We start from the raw sequence: 26523 nt of genomic DNA, 5'->3' as shown, positions 1-26523 counted from the left end.
TAATTTAAAACAATCACTTTATTAAAAATAGCAAATCTCACAAATACATATTTAACCTTTTGTTATCACTGGCCATTGGAAAGCATAGCAGCATGTGTACCGATTGTCTAACGTAAACTGAAGCTGGACTGCCACAAAGAGCCTGTGCGTCACCAACTTATGATCAACACTGGAATAAATGTGGTGAGCTCAGGAAGGATGAATCCTTCAGCCCTGTCAGGAACATTAATTATTAGCACAATGCATTTCAAGTATAACCCCATAAGGCAACAAAATATAAAGCATAGCAGCACAACCTCTGCCCCACATTTCCTGATTAAGCCTCAACAAGACCCAGGCCTGCAGTTATGGTGAATTACAGTGAGTCAAATTTACTAAAAGCAGGATGTGAAAACAATCATTGCAGTTGCATTTTAATTACTTTAATTCCTTATTGTGGATGATTCTGCTACTGGATTTGGCTGGAAAAGTAAAGACTGCTGCTTCTCTTCAACTCACAAGAAAGCAAACTGCATTTCATTTTAGCTAGTAGAAGTATTTGGAACATCTTGTGCATCTGCCAAATGAAGTTTTTGTCTGGATTCATCAGTTAAGAAAATTTTCAAAAAAATTTGTTTCCCATTCCATAAGGCGTTCTTTTTCTTTCTTTCTCTCTCTCTCTCTCTCTCTCTCTCTCTCTTTCTTTTTCTCTTTCTTTCTTTCTTTCTTTCTTTCTTTCTTTCTTTCTTTCTTTCTTCCTTCCTTCCTTCCTTCCTTCCTTCCTTCCTTCCTTCCTTCCTTCCTTCCTTTCTTTCTTTCTTTCTTTCTTTCTTTTCTTTCTTTTTCTTTCTCTCTCTCTCTCTTTTTTCTTTCTCTCTTTCTCTCTCTCTCTCTCTCTCTTTCCTTCCTTCCTTCCTTCCTTCCTTCCTTCCTTCCTTCTTTCCTTTCTCTCTCTCTCTCTCTTTCTTTCTTTCTTTCTTTCTTTCTTTCTTTTTTTTTTTTGAGACAAGGTCTTGCTCTGTCGCCCCAGGCTACAGTGCAGTGGCAGGACCATAGCTCACTGTAACCTCAAACTCCTGGGCTCAAGTGATCCTCCTGCCTCAGCCTCCTGAGGCAAGTGCCACCACACCGGCTAATTTTTAAATTTTTTGTAGAGACAGGATCTCGCTATGTTGCTCAGGCTGTTCTCAAACTCCTGGCTTCAAGCGATCCTTCTACCTTGGCCTCTCAAAGTGCTGGGATTATAGGTATAAGCCATCATGCTCAGACAGGAGTACTTCTTTTAAACTTCTGAAAATTATACTCAGGAGTCAAGAGACAGAGGTATGAAAAAAGAAAGAAAGAAATATGTTTAAAGGGAAAGCTCCTGTGTTGCTTGAGACTCTAGGCTGTGGGAAGACAATTTTTAAATGTACTGAATTATACTGCCTACTAGAATTTGAAGACTTTTTTTTAAATCACTGAATCAAGACTATGTTCCAGGTTCCAAGAGAGCACAGAATTATTTTCAATGCATCATAAATCACTCTCATGGTAAGGAGCTGATCAGAGACAAATATGAAAAGACACGGATTAAAAAAAAATCATTTGAGAAGATACCACCTTATAATCTTTGGGAAAACAATTCTTTGTAAAAGTCCCAAAGTAAAATCAAATCATCACTGTTCTAAAATCTTTTCTATAATCCTCTTATTTATTCCTTAAAATGATTGAAAATAGGATGGAAATCCTACATATATTATTTTCTTCCTTTCCCATCATCATTGTATTTCATTTTCCTCTTCCACCTATATTTATCCACCTGTTACCTACTTTTCAAGACCCAATTCAAACAATCATATGAATACACTGAAGCCAACTAAATGCTAGCAATACATGTATGGCAGAGGTTGCAAAAATGTAGACATAAGCAGAGCCATCAAAGACATTCTTATCCAGTTGGAAGGCTGAAATTTAACACATATAAAAATCAACAGATCTAGCCTGAGGTACAAACAGAAAGCTTTACAGAAGTGGCAGTTTGAGTGTAATTTCATAAGGAGAATAGGGAAGTCAGAGCAACTCTAGGTAGGAAGTACAACGTGAACAAAGGCATTAAGGTGAAAATGAACATGAAGTGTTCTTGGGCACGCAGAAAACCAGCCTGGTGGGAATGAAAAATAATAAAAACTATAACAAGATATATAGGTTGTGAAAGCCTTTAAATGGTTTGACATGGTTCCAAAAATTGGTAAGAAATAGGAATGGCAAGAAGAAAGTGATGTTTTAGGAAGATTAATTTTGTAGCACTGTCTGGAATACTAACAGAAATATAATGCAAGCCACAGACAGAATTTTTAAATTTCTGGTAGCCACATTAAAAAGGAAAAAGAGGTGAAACTAATTTTAACAATATATATTTAACCCAATATATTAAAAAAAATCATTTCAACATGTAATCATCATAAAAATTGAGATATTTCATATTATTTTTTTAATGCTAAGTCTTTGAAATCAGGTGTGTATATTACACTCATAGCACATTTCAATTCAAATTAGCCACATTTCATGTGCTCATAGCCATGTGGCTAGTGGCTACCATATTGAACAGTGTAGTTCTAGAGTTGGAACAGAAAATTGAAAAGTTATGAAATCAAGTGATGAGGGCCTGTTTTATCATTTAGAGAATGAAGGAAGAATAAAAGCAGAACTGATGATGCCTGACAACTGTAATAAAGAGATGGCAAATAGATTTCATGTCCATATCCAGCCTCTATGACACAAAGTGCCAATGACTGATTAGCGAGGTCTGTCACGGTCATAGGAGGAATTTGCATATAATCTTGGAGACTGAAATAACAGAGGCAATAATGACAGAGAGGGAAATTAGGAGGGTAAAGTTTAAGTATGGAGATAACATTTAATAAAGATGAGGAAACTAGACTTGCCAGACTTTGTTCAAGGTTACACAGTTGCTTACCAAGATTTAAAACTAAGCATTCCAAAGCCTATGCTCTTTTTCATACAAGGTACTATGTTGCTCTGTTTGAGGTGGATAAATTCCACCACAGGCTGAATCATGGAACGTGGTGAAACAATTAAGTCTGAATGTTTGACAAAACTTAGGTAAGAGGATAGAAGATCCTTATGTGTCATAGCATAGAAAGAATATAAAGCATAGTATATAAAGGATTAAAGGAATATAATGAAAAGAACAAAGAACCAGAAACTACTTTTAGGAAAAATCCCTTAACTCAAATTTGACCCTCTTCTTTAAGTCTTTCTTGATAATAATATCTTACATTAATCTCTCCCCAGTTTATGTGGCTTCTCAAAATATTTTCTTCATCTGCAAAATGGGGGGCATACCACCACCTACTTCGAAGGGTAGGATCAAATGAGATAATGCCTGTAAAACCCTTTATACAATTCTTGGCAAATAGTAACTATTAATAAAGATTAGCTACTAATTGCTATTACTGGATTTATGTATGAGGTATTTCTTAATTGTTATTAAGAAATCTCCCTATTTCTTAATTGTTATTACTGCACAATTCATCAATTAATAACAGTATACATATGTTATAGCAATGATAGTAATTTATATATATAGTCTATATATAATAGTTTGGAAAATTTCACATTCACATCATTACATGTAGCAATTACCCTGTATGATAGAGGACACTCTGGGATGTTAAACAATTTACCCAACATTATATTATCAAAATGTGGAGCCAAGTATCAAAAATTCAATCTCTAGACTCTTCATAACCAGTATCCTTTCTATCTCAATAACTTGTTAAAAGGGATGTCTTACCTCTCAAATTAAATTATTTGATAGGCAAAATCATTTCTTATTGTTCTTATGTACCTCACCATTATGCCTATAATTATGTTCAAAAGTGCATTTTGAAAAATTACTGAAATAATTACTCTAAATTGAAATGGAAAAACCTGAATATTCTACATGTGCCATGGTAATTTCCTTTATGCTAATCTTATAATATATTAAAAGCACTTAATTATAAAATGTCATTTCACAAGCTACCATTGAAGGCTGCATTTAAATGATGTTTAATTTTCAATTTTATGCATTTAAAATATTCTATATGATGATATTAAGTATAGTATATTGTTTCTGGATATCTGACTGCCAGTGAGCCTCAAAATCCTAAGATTCAAAATAATTTATATAGCAACTAGCTTAGTCCTCAATTCTCATCATTAAAAACAATATCTTTGTTTTAAAAACTCAAAAACAATACAAAGCAAAGCAGAACAAACCAGAAAGAAACAAAATTTCAGCATACCAAACAATGAGAAAATTCTATTTGGAAACCAAAGAAGAATGGTGGCCTTAGTAAATAATGCTAAATGTCTTTGTTCACTATATCTAAATGATACATGTTTCTAAAACTTGATTGGGACTATTCACCAGAAATTATAAGTTATAAACTTTTCACCGTTGATAGTAGGCAAAGGATACATGGAAGTATTCAATTCTTCTAACTGTAACACAAAGAAACAAATTTAATTTTAATTTTTATAAGATAAATATAAATAGTTGTTAACTACATGTTTTAAAATAAATTATTTTTCATATAAGTTTTCTTTAAATGAAAAGGAAAAATATTAAAGAAAAAACTTTCAAAAAATTTCCAGGCTGGGAAATTCCTTTTTGCAAGATAATTATAAAGTAGCTTTAACATTTATGAAACAACGATATGAGGAAAGAATGAAATCATATGATAAAAACATAAAAACTGGAGTTTTGTAAGTATTCTTAAAGCCATGCTATAATGCTATAATTACAATTACCTCCAATAACAATTTTTTGTTTTTTGGTTTTTTTTTGTTTTTTTTTAAGAGACAGGGTCTCGCTCTATCACCCAGGCTGGAAGTGCAATGGCCCGATCATAACTCACTATAACCTCAAATTCCTGGGTTCAAGCAACCCTCCTGCCTAATTCTCCTGAGTAGCTGGGACCACAGGCACATGCCATCAAGCCCAGATAATTTTTTTAAAAATTTTTGTAGAGATGGGACAGGGGTCTCACTATGTTGCCCAGGCTGGTTTCAAACTCCTGGCCTCAAGGGATCATCCTGCCTCAGCTTCCCATAATGCTGGTATTACAGGCATGAACCACTGTGTCCAGCCTGTAATAACAGTTTTTAAAAGAAAAAAGTTGCCATTTTAGTGAACAAAATCTTTAAAACCTTTATGGATTATAAAAAAAATTTCACATGTCATTCAGTTTTCTGTATGGAGTAGAATTGATCACCCCTTTTCCTAGTCTGTTTGGGCTGTTATAACAAAATATCATAAACTGGTGGTTCACAAAGAACACAAATTTATTTCTTACAGTTATGGAGGCTGGGAAGTCCAAGATTAAGGTGCCAACAGATTTGATGTCTAGGGAGGACCCATTTCCCAGTTCATAGAAGGACACCTTCTCACTGTGTCCTCAATGGTGGAAGGGGTAAGGGGTCTCTCTCAGGCCTCTTTTATAAGGGCCCTAATCCCATTCTTGACCTGATTAGAAGGTACTACCATCACCTTCAAGGTTAGGATTTCAACATATGATTTCTAGGAGGATAAAAGCATTCAGACCACAGCACTCCTGTTTCACAGAAAAAAAATTTGAATTATAGAAATGTTAACTAAATTGCTCAGTGCAATTAACCCAAATGCAAATGCTGGACTATAACAAAGGCTTTCTGGTTTCAAATTCAGTGTTCTTTTCACCATACCACAGTTACTCTCCTAAGTGTAGAGCAAATTAAGCCTACATTTGTTAAGAGGAATAAAACATAAAACATGAACTGGCAAAAGGAAATACTTACAAGACTGAACATGAGACACTTGAAATAAAAATATTATAGGTTTGAAATTTTAAAAGGATAGGCATACAATGTCCCTCACATTAACTTATTCAAAAGATAGAAAAAAAAAAAAAAAACAGAAATGAGCCCTTTTTCTCACTGGTGAATAGGGAATCTAAAACTAAAGTGTGTTGAATTCAATTTTATTTCTTTGTCCAAAAAGGATTTAAAGAAGCAAATTTAATGAACACTTCTAGTGTCATAATCATACACGGTGTTACATGCTGAACTCTGTTTCCTATGTTTTATCCTCACTCCCATTATCTTAGAATGTGAGTGTATTTGGACATAAGGTCTTTAAGGAGGTAATTAAGTCAAAATGAGGTCATTAGGGTGGACCCTGATCCAATGTGACTGGTACCCTTGTAAGAAGAGGAAATTTGGACACACGCGTGCATAGAGGGAGAATGCCATGTGAACATGACGATGGCCACCTACAAACTAACAAGAGAGGCCTCACAAGAAACCAGCCCTACCCACACCTTCATCTCCAACTTTTAGCCTCCAGAATTGTGAGAAAAGAAATTTCTGTTGTTAAAGCGACCCAATCAGTGGTACTTTGTTATGGCAGCCCTAGCAAAGAAATACACATGGCAATGTACTAAATTACCATAAACACCAAACACAGCTCTGTATTTTAAAAAAGGTAACCACCACCCAAGTAAATAACACAAAATGTACTAATCATGCCAGGAAAAGGTCTTTTGACTACTATCTTCTATATCTTAAGATCTTATTATGTATGTACAGAAGCAAATATTTCACTTTTAGATTTGCCAGTATCTGTATTCTGAGAATACATACTTAGATGTAAATATTATAATTTCCTTGCAATATATTACTTTATGAAAAGAGTAATTTTTACAAAGTAGATGAAACTTGAAAACACTAAACTAAGTGAAAGAATCCATTTAGGCCACATATTGTATAATTCCATTTATATGAAATGTCCAAAATAGGCAAATCCATAAAGGCAGAAAGTAGATTAGAGGTTGCTGGGTCGGGGGAGGGGGAATTGAGAGGTATGGGTTTCTTTTTGGGGTGATAAAAATGTTCTAGAATTTGACAGTGGTGATGTCTGCACAACACTGTGAATATATGAAAAATTGTCAAAGTGTATACTTTAAAATGGTTAAAAAGGTGAATTTTTTTTTGCAATATAAAATTTTTTTTAAGAACAAAGAAAAAGAGCTATACTTACATCAGACAGAAGCCTATCCAGATTGGAGTCACTGGCTGTTTTTCTTTTATCTTCAGGAAGTTCCTCTAACTCCCCATAGAGCTCCAAATTCAAGCGAGCTAATTTCTCCTGCATTCCCCGAACATGTTCCATCTGTTCAATGGAACATTCATTTCCTGGGGAACATTCAAGAACATTAATGAAGAGATTAGGACATTTCAAACCAGCAGACTTGAGGAAAAACTTTTAAACTCTAGGTGCTCTAAAAGAAATTGGTTTTCTTTCTTTTATAAATAGATCGATAATGATTATATTTTCTATGTATAATAACAAATCAAATTTGTGATCAGGAAAGCAAAATGACCAACCTAAAAAATGACCTTAGGCACTTAATAAAATCACATAGGAAAGATTTTTTTTTTTTAAAAGAGCAAAATCATCCCTTAGGTAGACAAAACATATTTTCTTCAATAGTAATATTAAACATAGAAACAATAGCATCAACTAATCATGTCCAATTTGACAAACTGGCACTTGAACTGAGTGACCCAACATTTTATAATAACCTGAATGAAATTAAGGGCTCTATAAGAACTTCAACCATGAATCATTTTGCCAACCAATTACATATTCTTCCTCTAAGAAATATAAATGAAGACATTTGTGAAGCATGAAAATGTTATGAAACATGAGCAACACAATGTAATATTTTTGGTGGTATATACAGTAGTGCAAAGAAAACTTCATTGCTAAGGGGTATCATGTTATTTATTGAGTAGAGTCCTCTGAAGTGACATTACTTGCCCTGAACAACTAATTTATATATATGACATATTATATTTTCATCCAGTTTAAGTGCAGACCCTATAACCCCTTGATACTATGATTAAAAAAAAAAACTTTGTTTTTCCTAAGGTACTACAAAAGTATACCACACCTCAGCTAAAGTTGAAGTATATATCTTAAATCAATATGAATTAATGTGAATTATAGTAGTTTCCTCTAGCCAGCTTGATAACATCTTCATAAACTGACTATACTACATTATGTTAAGCAATACTAATACTGAACCTCTCTCAATATCATCCTTTCTTCATAGTAAAATACATCACATTTCCTCTATTTTAATGATATTTTCCACAATTAGTAACCTGGAAGGGCAAGTGGAAGAAACAGAAATACCTCGAGGTGTGTGTATGTGTGTGCATGTGCACAGGGACAGAGAGAGATACAGTAAAAATGAAAACAGGCAGAAATCACAAGTGAAGACGTAAGAGGACAAATATAGGTGATTTAACATGAGAACAACAGAAGCTCTAGAGGATAAAAAAAGAATAGATGGAGGAGAAATAATAAACAGTAGAAAATACATTCCATGAGAGGAAAGATGAGTCAGCAGATATGATTCCCAAGCAGGACTGACGAGAACGCAGTCCTAAGCATATGCTCCTGGTAAACGCCTAACCTCTAAAGAAAAAAGAAAAACAAATTTTTTTTTTAAGCTTCAAGATAAAATAAATAAATAAATAAATAAATAAATAAATGACCTAGTAGGAAAGAATGTGACTGGCAATGGAATTCTCACCGGCAACACTTATAGAGAGCAATCAGTCAAGTAACAGACCTAGCTAAGACTTCAATCCAAAAATACAAAGTTACCATAGAGTAGGGACAGGGAGGGTGCTGGGAGAAAGCAAAGAAGAAAAAGTGGTTCGGAGATTTCATCTCAAGGGCAGGAGAGAAGAGGGGAGGAGAGGGGGAAGCGAAAGTATTCTGAACAGACCACTTTACTGGGATGGGCTAAAGCAAGGAGGTAGGGGCCTACTTAAACAATGTGCTTTTAATGTCTTCTTTTCAAATAACAGTATAACCAAAACTGGAAACCCAGAAACTATAAAAGACGGACATATTTCAGTATACAAACTTTTACAAGGTTAAATATACCATAAACAAAGTCCATAGATAATAAATTTAGTATAAATAAATAAATGAATAATAGAGATCAGAGGGTTAGTATCTAAAACATACGAAGGACTCTTAGCGATTGACAATTAACAACAGAAGGATATATAGCCAAATAGAAAACTGGGTAACGATCTTGAAAGGAACAATCCAACTGCTTACCAAACACACATGGATATTCAAACTTAATAGTAATAAAAGAAATCTCACTTTATACCAACAGACTGGCAAAAAATAAAAGACTGATAATACCTACTATTGGTGAGAATTTAGGGAAAAGTGTTCTTTAATAAATTGCTAATGGAACATAGAAGGGCAGTAATTTTTTTGGAAAGCAATATGGATACTTCTGCTAAAATTAGATTTACATATATGATTTGACCCAGCAATCCCACTCATGAGAATCCATCCCAAAGAAATAAAAGCACCAGCATAACAGTATGAGTAAAAAGATGTTTACTACACCAGTGGTCCCCAACCTTTTTGGCACTAGGGACTGGTTTCATGGAAGATAATTTTTCCATGGACCCAGGGAGAAAGGGGCCCAGGGGATAGTTTGGGATGATTCAAAGCACATTACATTTATTTACAGCCACACCTTTAATGATAATCTTTATTTGCAGCTGCTCCCCAGTGCATCACCATCTCACCTCCACCTCAGATCATCAGGCATTAGATTCTCATAAGGAGCACAACCGAGGTCCCTCGCATGTGCAGTTTACAGTAGGATTTGCACTCCTATGGGAGTCTAATGCTGCCACTAATCTGACAGGAAGCCGGAGCTCAGGCGGTGATGACAGCAATGGGGAGAAGCTGTAAATACAGATGAAGCTTCACTCCCTAGCCTTGCTGCTTACCTCCTGCTGGGCCACCCAGTTGCTAATAGGCCACAAACCATATCGGTCTGGTCCACAGCCAGGGGGGCTTGCAGACCGCAGTACTACACCATTGCGTTTAGTGGCTCAAAACTGGAAAGAAAGTAATGCCCTTCAATATGGAAATGGCTGAATAAAGTAAAGTATATTCACAACTTGGAATATTATGTAGCCATTAAAAAAGAATGAATTAGAACTATACTAAATGACTTAGATTTCCATCAGATACTGTTTAAAGGAGGAAAGCAAGACACAGAAAAGTATGTATAAGATACCATTTATGTGAAACAATGAAAACAAAAGTCTGTGTCTTTATGTGTGTGCGTATGTGTGTATATATATTATTATATATACACACATGTGTGTGTGTGTATATATTATTATATATACACACACACACATATATAGTTATATTATAATCTGGAGAAAAATATGAGAAGATATATGCCTGATTGTTAACATGGTTAAGTGGTTGGGATGAGGGGAGGTGGATGGCACAGAGGGTTAGGTAGGGGAAGTAACAGGAAAAGAATATGGAAGCCAAGCAACAAAAACATAGGGAAGGGAAAGACAATACTTAAAAAATCAATATGTACATTGATGACATTTGTGCATTTGTATAAGATTTGATGTGTGCATATTCAGTAATTTTTAAATTGTTTTAAAAATACTTGGAAATAATTTTATCATTAGAAAAAACTTATAAAGTAAGTTGCAGACTGTACATGACAACTCTGACAATATCCATCATGAACTCAATATCAAAAATAACTATTGAGAATTTCTATTAGGATAATCAGTTAACTATGCTTATATCTTCATGGAAGAACAAGAAAACCATATTCTTTTAATTCTTGACTTTAAATCAGGAATCCCGGGCAAAAAACAAGTTTAAGCTTAAAAGTGTAAGGGGAAGTGATCTTGATACTTTCCTAAACTAAGACACGAAGTCTAAAATATTTCAACTGACAAAGAATGTCCCTTTCATTTGTTATACTTTCAAGATACTTATTCTATTTAATATGATAGCAATCCTACTTTAACATTTCAACTAACCCTCCCTTTTTAAGAAAAATTTTTCCCAGAAGTTTTAGAATGAAAATTATATTCCATGACAAATAAAATCTAGGATAACTGCATTTTATGCTTATGGGCTCTTTTTTTTTATAAAACAAAAAATGACACTTTAAAAAGGAAGAAATACAGAATAATAGAGGTGCAAAATAAATACAGAAAATAGGATGCTAATATCTTAGAGAAAAAAATAGTAGAGAAACATGTCTCGCTCACCAAATGCTTGAAGTTTTCCAGAATGGAAATCATTCAAAAGACTTAGAAGCCCTCTCTCCATCTCCTGAACATCTGAGACGTCAGTGAGGAAGGAATGCTGTATTGGAGTTGACTGAGCACCTTTTCCTTCTCCGCCCTGTGGTTTGGTCTTTTCTTTTGTCACTCTGCAAAGATGACACAATTAACTTTAATTATATCTTTTTAGGCTGTTCTAAATTAAACTTCTGCTTAATTTTTTACTGGATTAAGTGGAATTTTCCTTAAAAAAAAAAGAAACCAGAATAAAGTCAAAACTAAATACAACCAGTAGCATCAAGCCAGAAACCAAAAGAAAGAACAGGTTGTGAAAAATCTCAAACAAATGTATAAAATGTAACTACTAAGGCATATAAAAAGTGTGATTAATACATTTATATAATGTGCTAATTCTTTGGATTGCAAAAAACTTAAAAGAGAACTGCTAAGTCTTTTTACTATCCTATGGTTAACATTTCATTTCTCAGTAAAAAATATTACACTTCTCCCTTCTAAACTTCATCCTATTTGTTCCAAGAACTACCAGTAGTTCAGCAAGTGGTTACGGGTTTCCTACTCTACAGCCAACATTATGGCAAGAGTACTAAAGAGAAAGGAAGACACTGAAATTCACAATTACCATATAATGGAGAGCTAAAAACCTGTTATCCCTGACTCCTCCAACTTCCTAAGGCCCCCACATGCAGTCATGAAGTCCTATTGATTATACCCATAAAATATCTAATCTCTCTAGTTCTCTCCTCCACTGCCACTATCTTATCTCTTGACCAAATAGCTTCCCAACCAGTCTCCCTGCCTATGTGTGTGGTCTGTGATCCCCCTTCTCTCCTCACAGGGCAGTCAAGTCCATTTCTAAAAAGTAAAATCAGATCGTATAATTTACTTAATTTAAACCTTTCAGTAGCTTTGGATGATCTGCTGGATAAAGTCTAACATCCTTAAGAAACCCTATTCTCCCTTGTCTATGTTCTAGCCATTCTGAATCTCTTTAGCTTCCTAGAAATCTATTCTGTTATCTTCTTACATGCTCATCCTCTGCCTACATTAGCACTCTTCCACTTACTGCCATCTTTGCCAGGCTACCTCCCACACATCCTTCAAGCCTCAGTTTAAATTTCCTCAGGAAAGCCTTTTTGGAACCCCTAGAGTAAATTAGTTCTTATTATACATGTCTAGCATATAAAAGGCTCTCAAATACTTCAGTGATGATGCTATGCACACTGTGACATAGGAACAAAGAGAAAGAGCAGTTCACCCAGCCTAGGGTCAGCCAGAAAAGGCTTCCTAATGGTGATAAGCGAATGAAGGCTTAAAGAACAAGTGGGGGCCGGGTGCAGTAGCTCATGCCTGTAATCCTAGCACTTTGGGAGGCTGAGGAGGGAGGATCACTTCAAGCCAGGAGTTTTGAGACCAGGCTGGGCAATAGCAAGACCCTGTCTCTCCGAAAAGAAAGGGAAGGCAGGGGAAGGGGAGGGGAGGGAAGGAGGAAAAGAAAAAAAGGTAAGGAAAGGAAAGAAAGTGAGAGGGGGAGGGAAGGAGAGGGAGTGAAAGAAGGAAGGAAGGAAGGCAGTAAGGAAGGAAGGAAGAAAAAGACGGACAAACAAGTGGGGGTTAAACAGGAAAAAGGAAGGAAGAGTTGTATGTTATCTTTATAACCCAATGCATACTATAGATGCTCACATGTAAGTATATTCAGTACTCAATTAATTTTTACATAATATTGGAATGAAGACATCTTCCCCAGAACCTACTTACCACAATAAGGATAAGATAAATAGGATATATATACACACACACATATATATACACACATATATATGTATATATACACACACATACACACAGAGAGAGAAAGAGAGAGAGAGACCCAGAATCAGGAAGCTTACATCTAGAAAAGGGTATAGAAATAAAATTACCAGGTAAAAAAATGGCAATGACAATGATACAAATAAACTACTATTAAAAATTTAGAGAAAGGTGTAATTATCTTTAAATCTCTTGGCTTTCTTTTTCTACCAACCATAACCTTCGTCAAGATCTGGCTCTAAATTAAACTCCTCCAAGAGGAAAACTCCTTCTCATTATAATAATTTATTCAAAGTAAACCCTCATAACACTTGCTGTTTATCGTTTAATACTTATTGGAATACTTTTTCCAAATGTTCTCATGTCTTTGGCTATGTCCCTTTTATTTCCTCAAAGAGAGATCATCGAGGCACCAATCTTGTTTTTTCTTTTCTGTAAATCCAATGACTAAAGAGTGCTACAGCACTTCCCTAACTGATTCTCCATGGTGAGCTTGCATGTCAGTAAATTTATTTAATAATTGGAAAGAAGACTGAGATTATACAATGCTTTTTTCTCTAAAGCTTTAATCTTCCCTTCTAAATATCTAATACTACAGAATACTCTCATATAAGCAACAGTAATATTAATATATAACACACTTAAACTTGTCACTTGTTTCCTTTAAGTATCCTGAAAACAAATTATGTTTATCTGTCTTCAAATATTAATAATGATTATTTCTAGGTGATGGAATTTTAGTGTTTTGAATTTCTTACAATTCTTTACAATAAATACAAATGATTTCTACAAAACAATGACATCACTCTTTTAAAAATAAAAACTACAAGCTGGGCATGGTTGAGCATGCCTGTTGTCTCTGCCACTCAGGAGGCTGAGGTGGGGGTATTGCTTAAGCCTAGGAGTTTGAGGGCAGCCTGGGCAACATAGTGAGATCCCATGTCTAAAATTATATATATTAAAAAATAATAATAATAATAATAAAAACTACCAAGGCCCAAACACTCATCATAGTAAAACAAGAAAAGACTGTCTGACTTTTTATCACTTTTCCCATATCTGGCTAGCTCATCAACATTGTCTGTAAGTTTTCTTGTTCTGTGTATTTTACTATAAGACAAAGTAAGGATCTTCAAATCAACAATTCATGTCATATTTTCTAATCTCTATACACTGTAACTTTCATAAATGTTTTTATCTAAATCACATATAATGGCTGCTCAATTATTATAAAAGTCAAAGTATAACAAAAATGTTATAAGATGAAGTTGATTCAGGATTTACTTTAATAGTATTTTACTGTGAAAATGTGAAAGAAAATAATTCACCTTTTTAACTTTGGTCGCTGTGACGTTGACTGTGATACAGGATTTGAAAACCCTGTGCTTTTACTAACTGGAATGGCATTTTTTTTGGCATTAACAACCTGAGTACAGTGGGCACTAAAAGACTTAGGACTCCTCCTCTTCACTTTGCGCTCTTCCATTGTTTTGAGATCCTTTTTGCACCAAGGCCAGCTTCTTAAGACCTAAATTAGGAAATATGGCAATCACATATGTATGCTGTAATATGCAAAAATGAAAGAGATTCAAAGACCCATTTCACAGGTTGAAAGAGGATCAAGAATTTCAGAGGTCATAAGAGAAAGTGAGAATATCGATTTCTTAAGTTTAATCCACTTTATTATGTTTACAGAAGCACTTAGGAAACTGTCTGGTAGACAATTTTTTTTTTACCATTTTCTTTATTCATTCATCCTATAAAAATTTATGTGCTCTTTCCCACAAGCTAGGCAATACTGTGGGTATTGCGCAGACCACACTGAACAAAACAAACTCCTTGCCCTCGAGAAGCCTATATGACACAAGGGGAACAATACATAAACAATAAACAAATCATCCATGTAATATTTCCAGCCTGACTCAAGCTTCAGGTGGACTTTAGGTCTTAGGTGGAATACATTCCAAAATGTATTCTCAGGAAGAACCAACTAGATTCAAACAGATATATAATTATCGACAGTATTCTAAACAGCAACTGGAAGCCTTACTTCAACTACCAAGCAGAAACTCAGTTTCTGGCTAGGTCTAATACTGATTCTAGTTCCATGACCAAGTGACAAGCTCTATAAAATCAAATGTGTTCCTTGTCTATTTTGAATATATTTTTCTACCCATGTACAAGGAAACATGAATCTTTACGATGTATGTTTGGTTTTGCCCGTATCAAAAAAGTTAACACTGTGAAGTTACAAATGGCCCTTCCATGTGGAATAGGTGTAAGGCCTTCTATTTATCCCTATACTTTCCCCTTATTTTATGTATTAACCAGCATTATTTTCCTAATACCTATCTATCTAAAAATATCTTTCTATATTTCTTTTTTATTTGTGCATAGTGTTAAATATTTCTTAATTCCATTGTTTGATGTATCATAAGATAACAAATTTATACAGCTATTTACCTCAACAGACTGTAAACTGCCTTGGAAACATTAAGCCTTTTTTATACTTCTGGTATTGAATTTAATCATGCCATGGCTATTCAAAAAAATTCAAACTCCTTGCCGTCACTTTGAAAATAATTATTTGAGAATTTTAATGAAAATAGATTTTTTGCTATTGTCTGGACTCAGTGCCACTAGCACTGGAATTTAAACCACTGAGCTCAAATTGGTTCAAGATGACCCTAGACGATCACAACTGGAGCTATGATACCTCCAAACAAGAAAAAGCTTTCTAAGAAAGGCTCTAATGCCCAGTCTCTAATCCTAGATACCAACTGTAAATTCACTTAAACCTTGGCCAACGATTTTTCCTTTAAGAAGCATATTTAGTAACAAAGCAGTCAACTGAGAGTTGTTTCAACATGCAGCACAAATTAAATGGAACTTTAAAAGGCCAACGAATAGAGATGATAGGATATCAGTTCTCTGAAAAGGCAACGATCTATATAAATTTATAATACACATAAACACACTGGTCTTCAAATTTAAAAGATGCTAATACACATTTGGCGATACAAGAAAAGGAAGAAAAAACAAGTCTAGGAAGTAAAGTAATGCAAATAAATCTACGATATTCTGAGGGGCAGGGCTGGAGACTTTTCCGGTTTGGGAAGGTGACATCTGTCACAAGAGCAGAAATCTTTCTTGTATACCAAGCAGCAAGGGGTATTTCAGAGAAGGCGTAAGAAAATTGCTCATAGTTACTGACTCACACAAGTTTTGAGTGCCAGGTCCTGCCTCCAAGCATAACCAGGGGCCGGTCCCTCTTGATATCACCTCATCTCCCTTCCCCAATCTGCCAAAGCGATGACCTTTCACCGCCCAATACCCAGCAGTGACCAAAGTAGGTGGTGGGAAAGGGGTTCCTTTGCTTCCAATACATACCTGAAGAAGAAGGGGATCGGGGCCCCCTTCCTCAACCTGCAAAGGTCCAGGAGTCTCTGAAACTACTACCTCAGCTGCAGCTAAAGCTCGCATCACATCCTGAGACCCGCGCCTCCGCAGCAGCCTTTGTTTACGGAAATGACGCAAGGAGGCGGAGCCTCCGTGCCCTGGCGGGAGCCCCGCCTCTTCCTGCTTCTCCAGTGTCGCTCGTCTCCGGCCTCGGTACTTCATTGCTTCCCCTGTCCTGCCCTCATGTGTAACTCCGGCGGGCGTTGAAAGGAAGACCTGTGGCTGAGTGTTTCATTTTAGGCTCTATGACTCAGAAGCAGGGCGCAATAAGGGGTCGTGGTGCAGGTAGGAACGGGAAATCTAGTACCCTTTCCGGAAGCTGCCCCGCCCCTCGGTTATTGTCAGATCCCACGCACCACAATTCCCAGCATGCTATTCGAGCAAACCCGGAGGCGGAACCAGATTGTCGCTATAGCAACTGTCCTTGATTGTTTCCGATTCGCTGCCCGGACTTTTGTTAGCTAAACCAATTTTGGCTTACAAGGTAGAGTGAAAAGCGTGATTCTCTTCAGCGACCCTGATGCTGAGGAGCCCGTAAATGAGATTCTCCTACTATTAGTAGCAACTTTTCAGGCACTAGACATACATTATCCTTAAACCTCCGTACAATTCTATGAGGTGGGTGTTATAATCCCCGTTTTAGAAACGAGGAATCTAAGGCTCAGAAAGGCTGATGAATCCAGGTGTCTGTCGCCAAAGACAGTTCTCCATCCACTACACTTACAGCCTCTGGAGAAGGAATTACAAGTTGAGAGAGAGGATTTGTCTTCAGTGAGGGAAGAAATCCATGTTTCATTCCCTGGTCTGGGTAGCCCTCCTGGTGTGGAGGTTGGGAGTGGGAAGGTTTCAGATTCATAGGCTGTTAGATTAAAGGGACTGGAGGGCCACCACGTACTCCTCCCGCATTTGCTAATGAGGAAACTGTATCTAGAGACTGCCAGAGAGGCAGAGCAAAGACGAACACAGACGAGCAAAGATGAACACAGATGAGCAAAGTCTTCTGGCTTCAAGTATTCCCATGTTCTTCTACCACCCTCCATTTTTGAAAAATTCTGAAATGTTTTGTAAAGAAAAGCACAGAGCAAACGGTTATGTACCAACTATCCGGAATAAACAGTTGTTACGTTTTGTCACTTCATATTTGTAAATGAAAGAAATAGAGATAAGGAAAAGAAAGAAAACAGATAAGGCAGGTGCTCCTTATTTCCATTCCCGCTCTACCACCTCCTTTCTTAGAGGCAACTAGGATCATGAATTTGATATATATCTTCCCAAGCTAGGTTTCTATACTATGTATTTATAAACAGTATGTAGAATGGCTTCGGACTTCTGAAGTTTTACATGAATATTTGATGCATTGATCTGCAACTTGATTTTTTCACCCTGTTCTATGTCTTTGAGATCTATCCACATTGATACATATGGCTAGACTTCATTTGTTTTAGCTATATAATACTCTATCAAATACGTTTGTCACAAATTTGGAAATTCCCATAGTGATGGATATTTAGGTTATTTCCCATTTTTCACCATTACAAACAATACTGTATGGTATAATCTCAATATCTTTTCTCAGTGTCTCCTTTTAACTAATATCTAATTGTCTTACTTGTATGAGCTTGCAAACTGGTGATTGACATGCTATTTTTTTTCAGATTGGTTGCTAACAGTTAAAATTGAAGATATAAAAAAATGAATCTTTGACATCTCATGAATAAATGGGAAGATCTGACCCTACAAGATGTGCATTATAGCCTGGCAACAGTGGTTCAAGCTGAAGAGCAGCTGCCTCCTTTAGATCATTTCAAGTGATAACTAGTTTTTCTTTGCCTTTAGCACCCATCCGAGCTCTGTGGCATTTGAGTTTGCATCCTGTGATATAATGTGGGGACACAGGAAGGTACCCTTCTAAATGTACGTATTTCTGGTATTCAGAGTTTTGAATACTTATTTAAGTCCCTGTTTGGGCCAGACCTTGTCATAGAAGGTCAGGATGTATCTGTGAACAAAAAGGACAAGAACCCTGCAGTCAGACATCTTATATTCCTGATAAAGGAGAATAACAATAAATTAGTATGCAAATAAGACAGTTTTTCATTTAGTGAAAAGTGCCCTGAAATAACAGCTTAAGGTTAAAGGGAGTTATTATAAGGGGTGGGGTACTGAAGGAGGAGTGTCAGGGAGGGCCTTCCTGAAAAGGCAACTTTGAGGTTGAGATGTGAATGAAGTACATGAGCCAGCCATGGAATGATCTGGGAAAAGAGTGTCCCTGAACAAAACATATGGTTAAAATGCCGGTCATTAGGCACAAATGAGCTTGGAATGTTTAGGAAGCAAGGGGTTACTGTGGCTGGATTGTACTGACCTAGGGACAAATTGATGTGAGATAGAGGTACAATTTTAAGTGTGATTTCTTTAATCTGAAATCTAGAGTTCCTTCCTGAAAGAAATTTTGTTCTTTCAGATTTACTAGATTTTCCTTTAAAATGCATACATCTCTCCTTTGGATTAACTGTTAAATACACACCTTTTGTAAATTACTCTAATCAGATACTTTCTCCCTAAAGATGATATTTAGAAGATGAAAGCTTTGACTAACGAGACCCTCCCCCACCGCCCAGCACTAGTACATAGGTAGGCAATAAGGAGTACTGTTGACAAATCTCCTAGTAGTGGTAGTGATGCAAACCTAACAGATTTATAGGTTCTAGACCCACTGACCCAAAATCTGCTGGGGACACAGGAATCTCTATTTTTATAAAATATTTTTCTTATGGAAAATTCTAAACATATACCAAAGAAGACAGAAGAGTATAATGAACCCCCGTCATTCAGCTATTGACTTCTGGCCAATGTTGTCAATTCTACTTGATGCCAATGATGTTGACTCTGACCTTATGTGGAAGGAATTTTTTTTTCTTTTTTAGTTTCCACACACAGTATTGAGGAAAGGAATTTTTGTTCTGTTTTATTTCTGTACATGTGCTATTTAGCTTTAGTGTACCAGTCCTGCCACCTGTGTATTTTTAGGGTGCTATGGAAATAATGAAAAGAAATGGAGGTTTCAGAAGAAGATTATAATCAAATTCATATTTTATATGATTTTTGATATGATCGCAGGTGGATTCATATGCACACACATAAACACACCCAAGTGCTGCTTGAAGTAAATCACACAGAAGCTGTCATTGCCTTTGTATATCATATATACAATGCAATAATATCATATTTTGTTCAGAAAACTGATTTCTAATCTTGCAAAGCTGAATGTAGTTAGATGATGTGATAACCTCTAATATTTGTCTGATAGGTATGTACTCAGATGAAACCTGTAAAAAATACCCCTTCCCTACATTTCCCCCTCTCCAATATTATATTGAAGTATATCCCAGATATCATTTCATCCCTAATATTTTAAGATTGATCTCTAAATGATAAAAACTTTTAGAAACTTCACCACAATGCCTTAATTATTCCTAAAACAGCAATAATTGCTTAATATTATTAAATATCCAGTCAGTGTTCAAATTTCCATGAGCATCATAAGTATCAAGAATTTTTTCACATATTCTTTGAATCAGGAATCTCCCTTTCTGTAAGATCCTCAGGTATAAGTGGGTTCGAAAGCCACTGTTGTGCATACTCATTTGTTTTCTTTTCTTTTCTTTCTTTTTTTTTTTTTTTGAGACAGTGTCTCACTCTGTTGCCCAGGCTAGAGTGCCATGGTGTCAGTCTAGCTCATAGCAACCTTGAACTCCTGAGCTCAAGTGATCCTCCTGCCTCAGCCTCCCAAGTAGCTGGGACTACAAGCATGTGCCACCATGCCCACCTAATTTTTCTATTTTTAATAGAGATGGGGGTCTCACTCTTGCTCAGGCTGGTCTCGGACTCCTGACCTCGAGTGATCCTCCCACCTTGGCCTCCCAGAGTGCTAGGATTACAGGGGTGAGCCACCGTGCCCCGCCCATCCTCATTTGTTGAACCACAAACATGCATTGTCTTTTTCCTTGAGAAGTTTACACTCTAAAGGGGATCTCAACTCAAAGCAAGTATATAATCTACTTTAGTGCCATAAAAATGGTAATCCCCTTGTCGCTTGTGGTTCTTACAGGAAAGAGGGGATTTTTTTGGTTTTGTTTGTTTGCTCTTGGAAGCCTATCCATCACTTGCTAAGTGTGCCTCCACTTCTTTTTCCTCCCATACCAGAATGCCTTGGCCAAGATAGGTCACTGCTCAATGCTTCTTTGCATGCCTGGCTCAGGAGACAGCTACTTTAAAAAGCCATAAAGCAGAAAGGAACTTTGCATGATCATGGAACTGAAAGAATGCCAGTAACCTGGAGTGCAGGAGGCAACTAGAGGTGGTATGAGATGAAGTCCCCAAGGTCGGCAGGGGATCAGATCAGGAAGGGTTTTAAATCAAGGTAAGAAATCTTTTTCTTTTCTTTCAACCTAAATGCAACAATAAGCATTGGGGGGTTTTAAAGCATGGCATGGTCTGAGTTACACTTTTTAAAGATAATTCTGTAGAAGAATGGAAACAGGGAGGCCAGTTAAGATGAATAGGCTACAATGTAGTGTTATATGGGCTTGCTTCACAGCTGAGACTTGAAAGGATATGTTATTTCTGTGGCTACCATTATAAAGCTTGGTAAGATTTCTGCTTTGAGACACCCTCTAAAAATGGTACCAAGAGATTGAATCTGAACTATCCAGCACTGAGGACCTCTAGAGAACTCTACCATTGTTGAAAAGATGAGCGAGTCATTTGGGAACTGTTGGAAACTGCTAATACTGAAAGGAAGAACCCCTGAGTGAAGAGCCATGAGCCACCGTTTGTAAAGCGTGGTGTGGTGTCATGGAAAGTGCACAGACCAGGAGTCGGGAGAAACCCTATTTCTTGTCTACTATAAGAATTCATCTAAAGCATTAGTGAGAGGTCCAAAGATAAACACAAAGGCCCCTATCATTTTAAGTATTTTACTGCTAATTGCTTTGGAAAAACAAACAAGGGGTAAAGAACAGACCTGAAAAGTTATAAAGACAGATATTTATAACATTCTTACATATATGGTTTTTGTATAAACTAGCCTTCCTCATTAGGCTATAAGTTCCTTAAGTGCAAATATGTTTTATTTGATTTTTTTTTTCTTTTCTTTTTAGAGACAGGGTCTCTCTCTGTCACCCAGGCTGGAGTACAGTGGCACTGTCATAACTTACTACAGCCTGGAACTCCTGGGCTCAAGGGATCCTCCCACCTCAGCCTCCTGAGTAGCTGGGACTACGGGCACACACCACCACGCCCAGCTAATTGTTTTCGTTTCTTTAGAGACAGGATCTCACTATGTTGCCTGATTTTGTATCTTTAGCACATTGCATAGAACATGGCATAAAATAGTTGCTTGATAAAATGTATGATGAACAAATGAAGTTCCCTAATTTTATTTCTGAAACTAAAATGATTCAAGCAATCCCTCTTTAAACCCAAGTAGGCATAGTCATAATGCCAATCATATAGCATCACTACTGCCCAGGCAACTAACTGCTCTTTTTTTCTTGGCAGAGCAATTCATGTTTTGCTACACCAGCCTTTCTGCCAAGAGGTGTGTGTGATGCAGAAAGCAATTCTAAAGCTTAAGGAAATTGTTGACTGATTGGCTCTTAAACAAAAAACTTACTTGATTGGAGGGATATAAACAAACAAAAAAATTTTAAACTTAATATTTGGGATAGTTTCGGTTTCTGATTCTACAAATCTCATTTTTAATCCAATTTTAATTTCATAACTCCTTTCAAGGCCAAGAGTAGTTAACAGGATTAGGGAATGGTTGTCAGGAAGATGTAAGAATGATTCATCCTCCCAATGTCCTCTCTCCAAGTTCTTGTCATAGCAACACTCCAGCTTTAGAAGAAGGCTTGTGTTATAGACTTAACCAGAAAACAAAGTGTACCATGCATGAGTCAGCAGATTGGCTACACTGTAGTACAACCCTTCCTTCAGATTTCTTTCCCTTTCTTGAATTTTAGTCCAACTTCAGTAGTATTAGCATGGAGTGTCACGAGACTTCTAAGAAATACCTGTAGGGATAATTTCCAATGTAGCAGAGAAAGGGGGAGGAAGGGAGGGAGAGAGGAAGGGAGGAAGGAAAGCAAGGGAAGGGCTTCCATCACACTTTGTTTATATAACTATGTAACAAGGAAATTTTAAAATGTTATTTAAAACCCAAACTGCTACTACTCTTTCTTTTAAGGAATTGGCATAATTCCTGTCAGTAGGGAAATCTTAAATATAGGGGCAAGAACAGGGATGAGACTCTAGGTAGATGAGCCATTATATTGTCCTAATAAACAGTGAAAGTTGGATATACACAGGTGGGCAGGAGGCTGAGTTTGAGCCTGTGAGACTGAGAAAGTTGAATTGCTCTGTACAATCCAGTGGGAAGAATTATTCACTGGGGTAGAGTATGGGTGTTGGGAATTGTTGCTAAGAGACAGCCAAGAAAAGGGGACAGAGGGAGAAAGGCCCATTGAAATGGTGGGAAGGAGGAGGACTTTACAAAGGGTAAGGAAGTCTGTTATTCAATTTGTAATTGTTAGTGTTGCTGTAAATGCACACACGCACACACCAACACACACAAATACGTCCTCCATATTCCCAAACATCAAGATAAATATTCTGCATGTCAGAACTTTCCAAGAATGAATCATGGAAACCAAAGGAAAGGGGTTGTGTTCCACATCTTTGGGAGATTTGGTGGAGAACAAAGACAAAATGTGTGTAACAATAAAGTAGTCCATAAACTGAACTGTGTTAGGAGTTTAGAGTCCAGGGTGAATGGGAAAATTACAAACCACCTTCTACCCTACAATCGTAGAAAGAGGGAGTGATATGCATTTTACACTGTATAAGAATGGGGTTAGATTTAAAAGCATTTTAATCTTAAAGGGCAAGGGCACTTGGAATGACATCTGGTAATCCCACTAGTCTGTTAGCAACTCAGAAAAGGAACTAGATTTTATACGTCTTTATATTCTAAAAGTCGAGCATAGTATCTGACATATAATATAAACTTATAAAATGTTCATTAAATGAATGAATAAACAAGGAAAAAATAGATGCATATGATGGCAAGTGGCAGAATGGCATTATTAAATCAAGTGTCACTATAACTCAAGATTTCTTATTCCAGGATTAGAAATCAGGTTGTTCTTGGTCATACCTGCCTCTGATCTCCAGATGGCAGTATTTGCTCATATTAAATTGTTTGGAGACACCAGATTCCATTTTCCTTTTCAGAAAAGAGAATATATGTATTAAGATAAAAATTCAGCTCTGTAGCTCATTTCTGTAATTGTACATAACCAAATAAGAGATAACAATAATTACATGAGATTATAGATTTTTCCCTCAATTTCAACACAAACGAGAAGTACTGGTAGTTCTTGAATTTAACCAGTTTCCACAATCTTGAGAGTAAATACAAATTGGTGTACTATGTTTATAAAACACATATATTCTTTTGAAATATGAAAATCTCTGTGTGTGTGTGTGTGTGACAAAGAGCGAATGTGTGCACAATAGTATGTCTAGAAATAATTCATTTCCTCAAAGATAAAGTGACCAGGTTAAATAGAGTGGCCAGTTAAATCTGATTTTCAGACAAACAAGGAATGTTTTATTTATATAAGTATGTCCTATGCAACATTGGGAACATACTTATACTAAAAAGTATTCCTTGTTTATCTCAAATTCAGATTTAACTAAGAGATCTGTATTTTTCTTTACTAATTCTGGCAACCTTACCAACAAATATTTTGTTGTTGTTATTAATTCCAGAATAAATAAAATTTCAAGTTTACAAGGCAAAATCATGCTTCCTTATCTGGAGAGATAAAAAGGAAGTAGCTGGTAGGGTCGGCTTCCTTGTAAGTCTAACTTTATTGCTCTTTGTACTCTACCCATGCAGACGAGAGTCCCTCAGCTGAGTAAGTTAACTTTAGCAAACTGAGCCCTCTAGAAAGTGCTGATGGTAAAGCCTAAAGTAGTTATTTTATATAAACATAGTGTTTTATAGCATTTTTGTGTCTGGTTGCAAAAGCCAAACCCTGTGAACATTTGAAGAGATTCTATAGCCCTTCACCTCTGATTTAGATTTTTTGGGGCTACCTGATTTATAATAGCTATGACAAAAGAAATAGATCAATTGTTCATGAAATAAATTCTATTTTTAAAAATTAAGTAATTTTCTGGAAAATTAAATGAAGTATCATAGATTTGTATACATTTGTATAAATTTTTAAAATATAAGCAGTCTCTATCTTCCAGGTAATCTATGCTTCAGAATTTCATTTGTAAATAAATTTCTGAATTCAAAATAAGTTTTCCATAGAAACAATATCATAACCGGTTGTCACATCTCCCTGTTACCTAGTAAAAGTGTATACTTAATTGATTATGTGGCTGAAACACTGTATTTGCAGCTAAAAAATAGTTTTTCTAAAAAATTGTAATAGTATTTTAAAAAGTAAAGAGAAAAAAGTTTTTAAAATATTGAATATTCATGTTTGAAAAAATATCAGTAACCCTTGTTTATTTTGCTCTTGCCTGATAGCAGAAGCCACTCTAACTGCTTTATGTGAATTAACCCTTTTAATTCTTATAATAACCGTAGGAGGTAAATTCCATTTTGATTCCCTTTTACAGATGAGGAAACCGAGGCAAAAGTTAAATAGCTGCCCAAAGTCACACAGCTACTGAGTGGTAGAACTGGGATTTTTTTTTTTTTTTGGACAGAGTCTCACTCTCTTGCCTGGGCTAGAGTGCCGTGGCATCAGCCTAGCTCACAGAAACCTCAAACTCCTGGGCTCAATTGATTCTTCTGCCTCAGCCTCCCGGGTAGCTGGAACTACAGGGACGCGCCACCATGCCTGGCTAATTTTTCTATAGATACATTTTTAGCTGTCCATATAATTTCTTTTCTATTTTTAGTAGAGACAGGGTCTCACTCTTGCTCAGGCTGGTCTCAAACTCCTGAGCTCAAACAATCCGCCCACCTCGGCCTCCCAGAGTGCTAGGATTACAGGTGTGAGCCACCGCGCACGGCCTAGAGCTGGGATTTGAACCAGCCCACAACTAGTTAACCTCTGCACACCCAGCCTCATCAGCTTAGAATAAAGCAGTAAGTGAACCACTGAGAAGATTCTGAAGGGGACATCTGATAACCATCTAAGGTGGTACATGGTATTGTTCTCTGAGTCTAGAACAGTTCAAAGTGAATGGCTAGTCTTTTCTTCAATTTAGGTGTGTTATAAACACTACTTTTGTGCTTGTCAACCAAAATGGAGTTTATAAATGGAACAAAGCCTGTCAGAAAGAGGGAGAAAGATTTACCTGAAGTAACTGGATCATAGTTAATAAAAGGCGGAAGGGGATTAAAGAGTACATGTTTATGCAGTGTGAGAAAGTGATTTCTGAGGTGGAAATAACTGAGACCTGAAAAGAAAAATACAAGAGAGAAAAATTTGACTTTGCACATTTATCCTCATGAAAAGGAAAGGGGAAGTGGGGGAACATTACCCCGTACTATTGTCAACTCTGACTAGCTTAGGTGTGTGGTAACCTGAGGTGGTTCATGCACCACAGTCATGGCGATAGTGGATTCCCCAGAAGCCCCTACTCAAGATGATAGTCTTATGTGCCAAAGGAAGAGTCACATTTTGACCCCAAATTAGTTGTCTTTGGACATTCCTTGCTCCCTCCTTCCTCTCCCAGAGAGTTAGATATGGGGGAACAAAGGTGGAGGGGAAAGAGGCCTGGGCTGACTATTAGAGGAACAGAGTTCTGAGCCTCCTACCTAACTAGCTCTCTAACCTTTGGTGAGTTAAAGTCTCTGAGCCACTTTTTTACTAAGCTCTGAGAATAGGGATGACTTTACCCACTTCATGAGTTTGTTGTAAGGATAGGTGGGGTGCCATGTGCGAGAGTGTTGAATACAAAGCCTGACAGGGGAGGCAGGAGTGATCCATCCTGTGATCTGTACTCATCTATGGCCATGACGGGGGCCTCTCTAAC

General features: G+C 36.5%; 1 protein-coding gene and 1 long non-coding RNA gene across 2 annotated transcripts in view; one reads left to right on the top strand and one right to left on the bottom strand.

The window, feature by feature from the left end:
- CCDC28A (coiled-coil domain containing 28A) lies at positions 1-16776 on the bottom strand. The gene is made up of 6 exons (XM_045544456.1): positions 16384-16776; positions 14322-14521; positions 11152-11315; positions 7046-7200; positions 4448-4470; positions 1-576 (listed from the first exon to the last, which is right to left on the bottom strand). The coding sequence occupies exons 1-6, from the start codon at positions 16612-16614 to the stop codon at positions 522-524; spliced, it is 828 nt and encodes a 275-aa protein (XP_045400412.1). The 5' UTR covers positions 16615-16776; the 3' UTR covers positions 1-521.
- Positions 16599-26523, top strand: part of LOC123633315 — a 22032-nt gene continuing 12107 nt past the window's right edge. The window contains exons 1-3 of the long non-coding RNA XR_006733572.1: positions 16599-16737; positions 18289-18366; positions 20659-20875. This is a non-coding gene — a long non-coding RNA (uncharacterized LOC123633315). The remainder of the gene's footprint in view (positions 16738-18288; positions 18367-20658; positions 20876-26523) is intronic.

The sequence above is a fragment of the Lemur catta genome, chromosome 2 (genome assembly GCF_020740605.2).
Source record: "Lemur catta isolate mLemCat1 chromosome 2, mLemCat1.pri, whole genome shotgun sequence".
NCBI lineage: Eukaryota > Metazoa > Chordata > Mammalia > Primates > Lemuridae > Lemur > Lemur catta.
Note: the sequence above shows the minus strand (reverse complement) of the source record. Positions and strands in the feature narration are given on the sequence as shown.

Bases quoted from the DNA above. Each gene is read 5' to 3' on its own strand.
- CCDC28A (XM_045544456.1), bottom strand. From the start codon at position 16,614: ATGAAGTACCGAGGCCGGAGACGAGCGACACTGGAGAAGCAGGAAGAG. The intron at 11,316-14,321 runs GTGAATTATTTT...TCATCTTTGCAG, and splicing joins CAGCGACCAAAGTTAAAAAG to AGTGACAAAAGAAAAGACCA. The intron at 7,201-11,151 runs GTGAGCGAGACA...AATGTTCCCCAG, and splicing joins TGGAAAACTTCAAGCATTTG to GAAATGAATGTTCCATTGAA.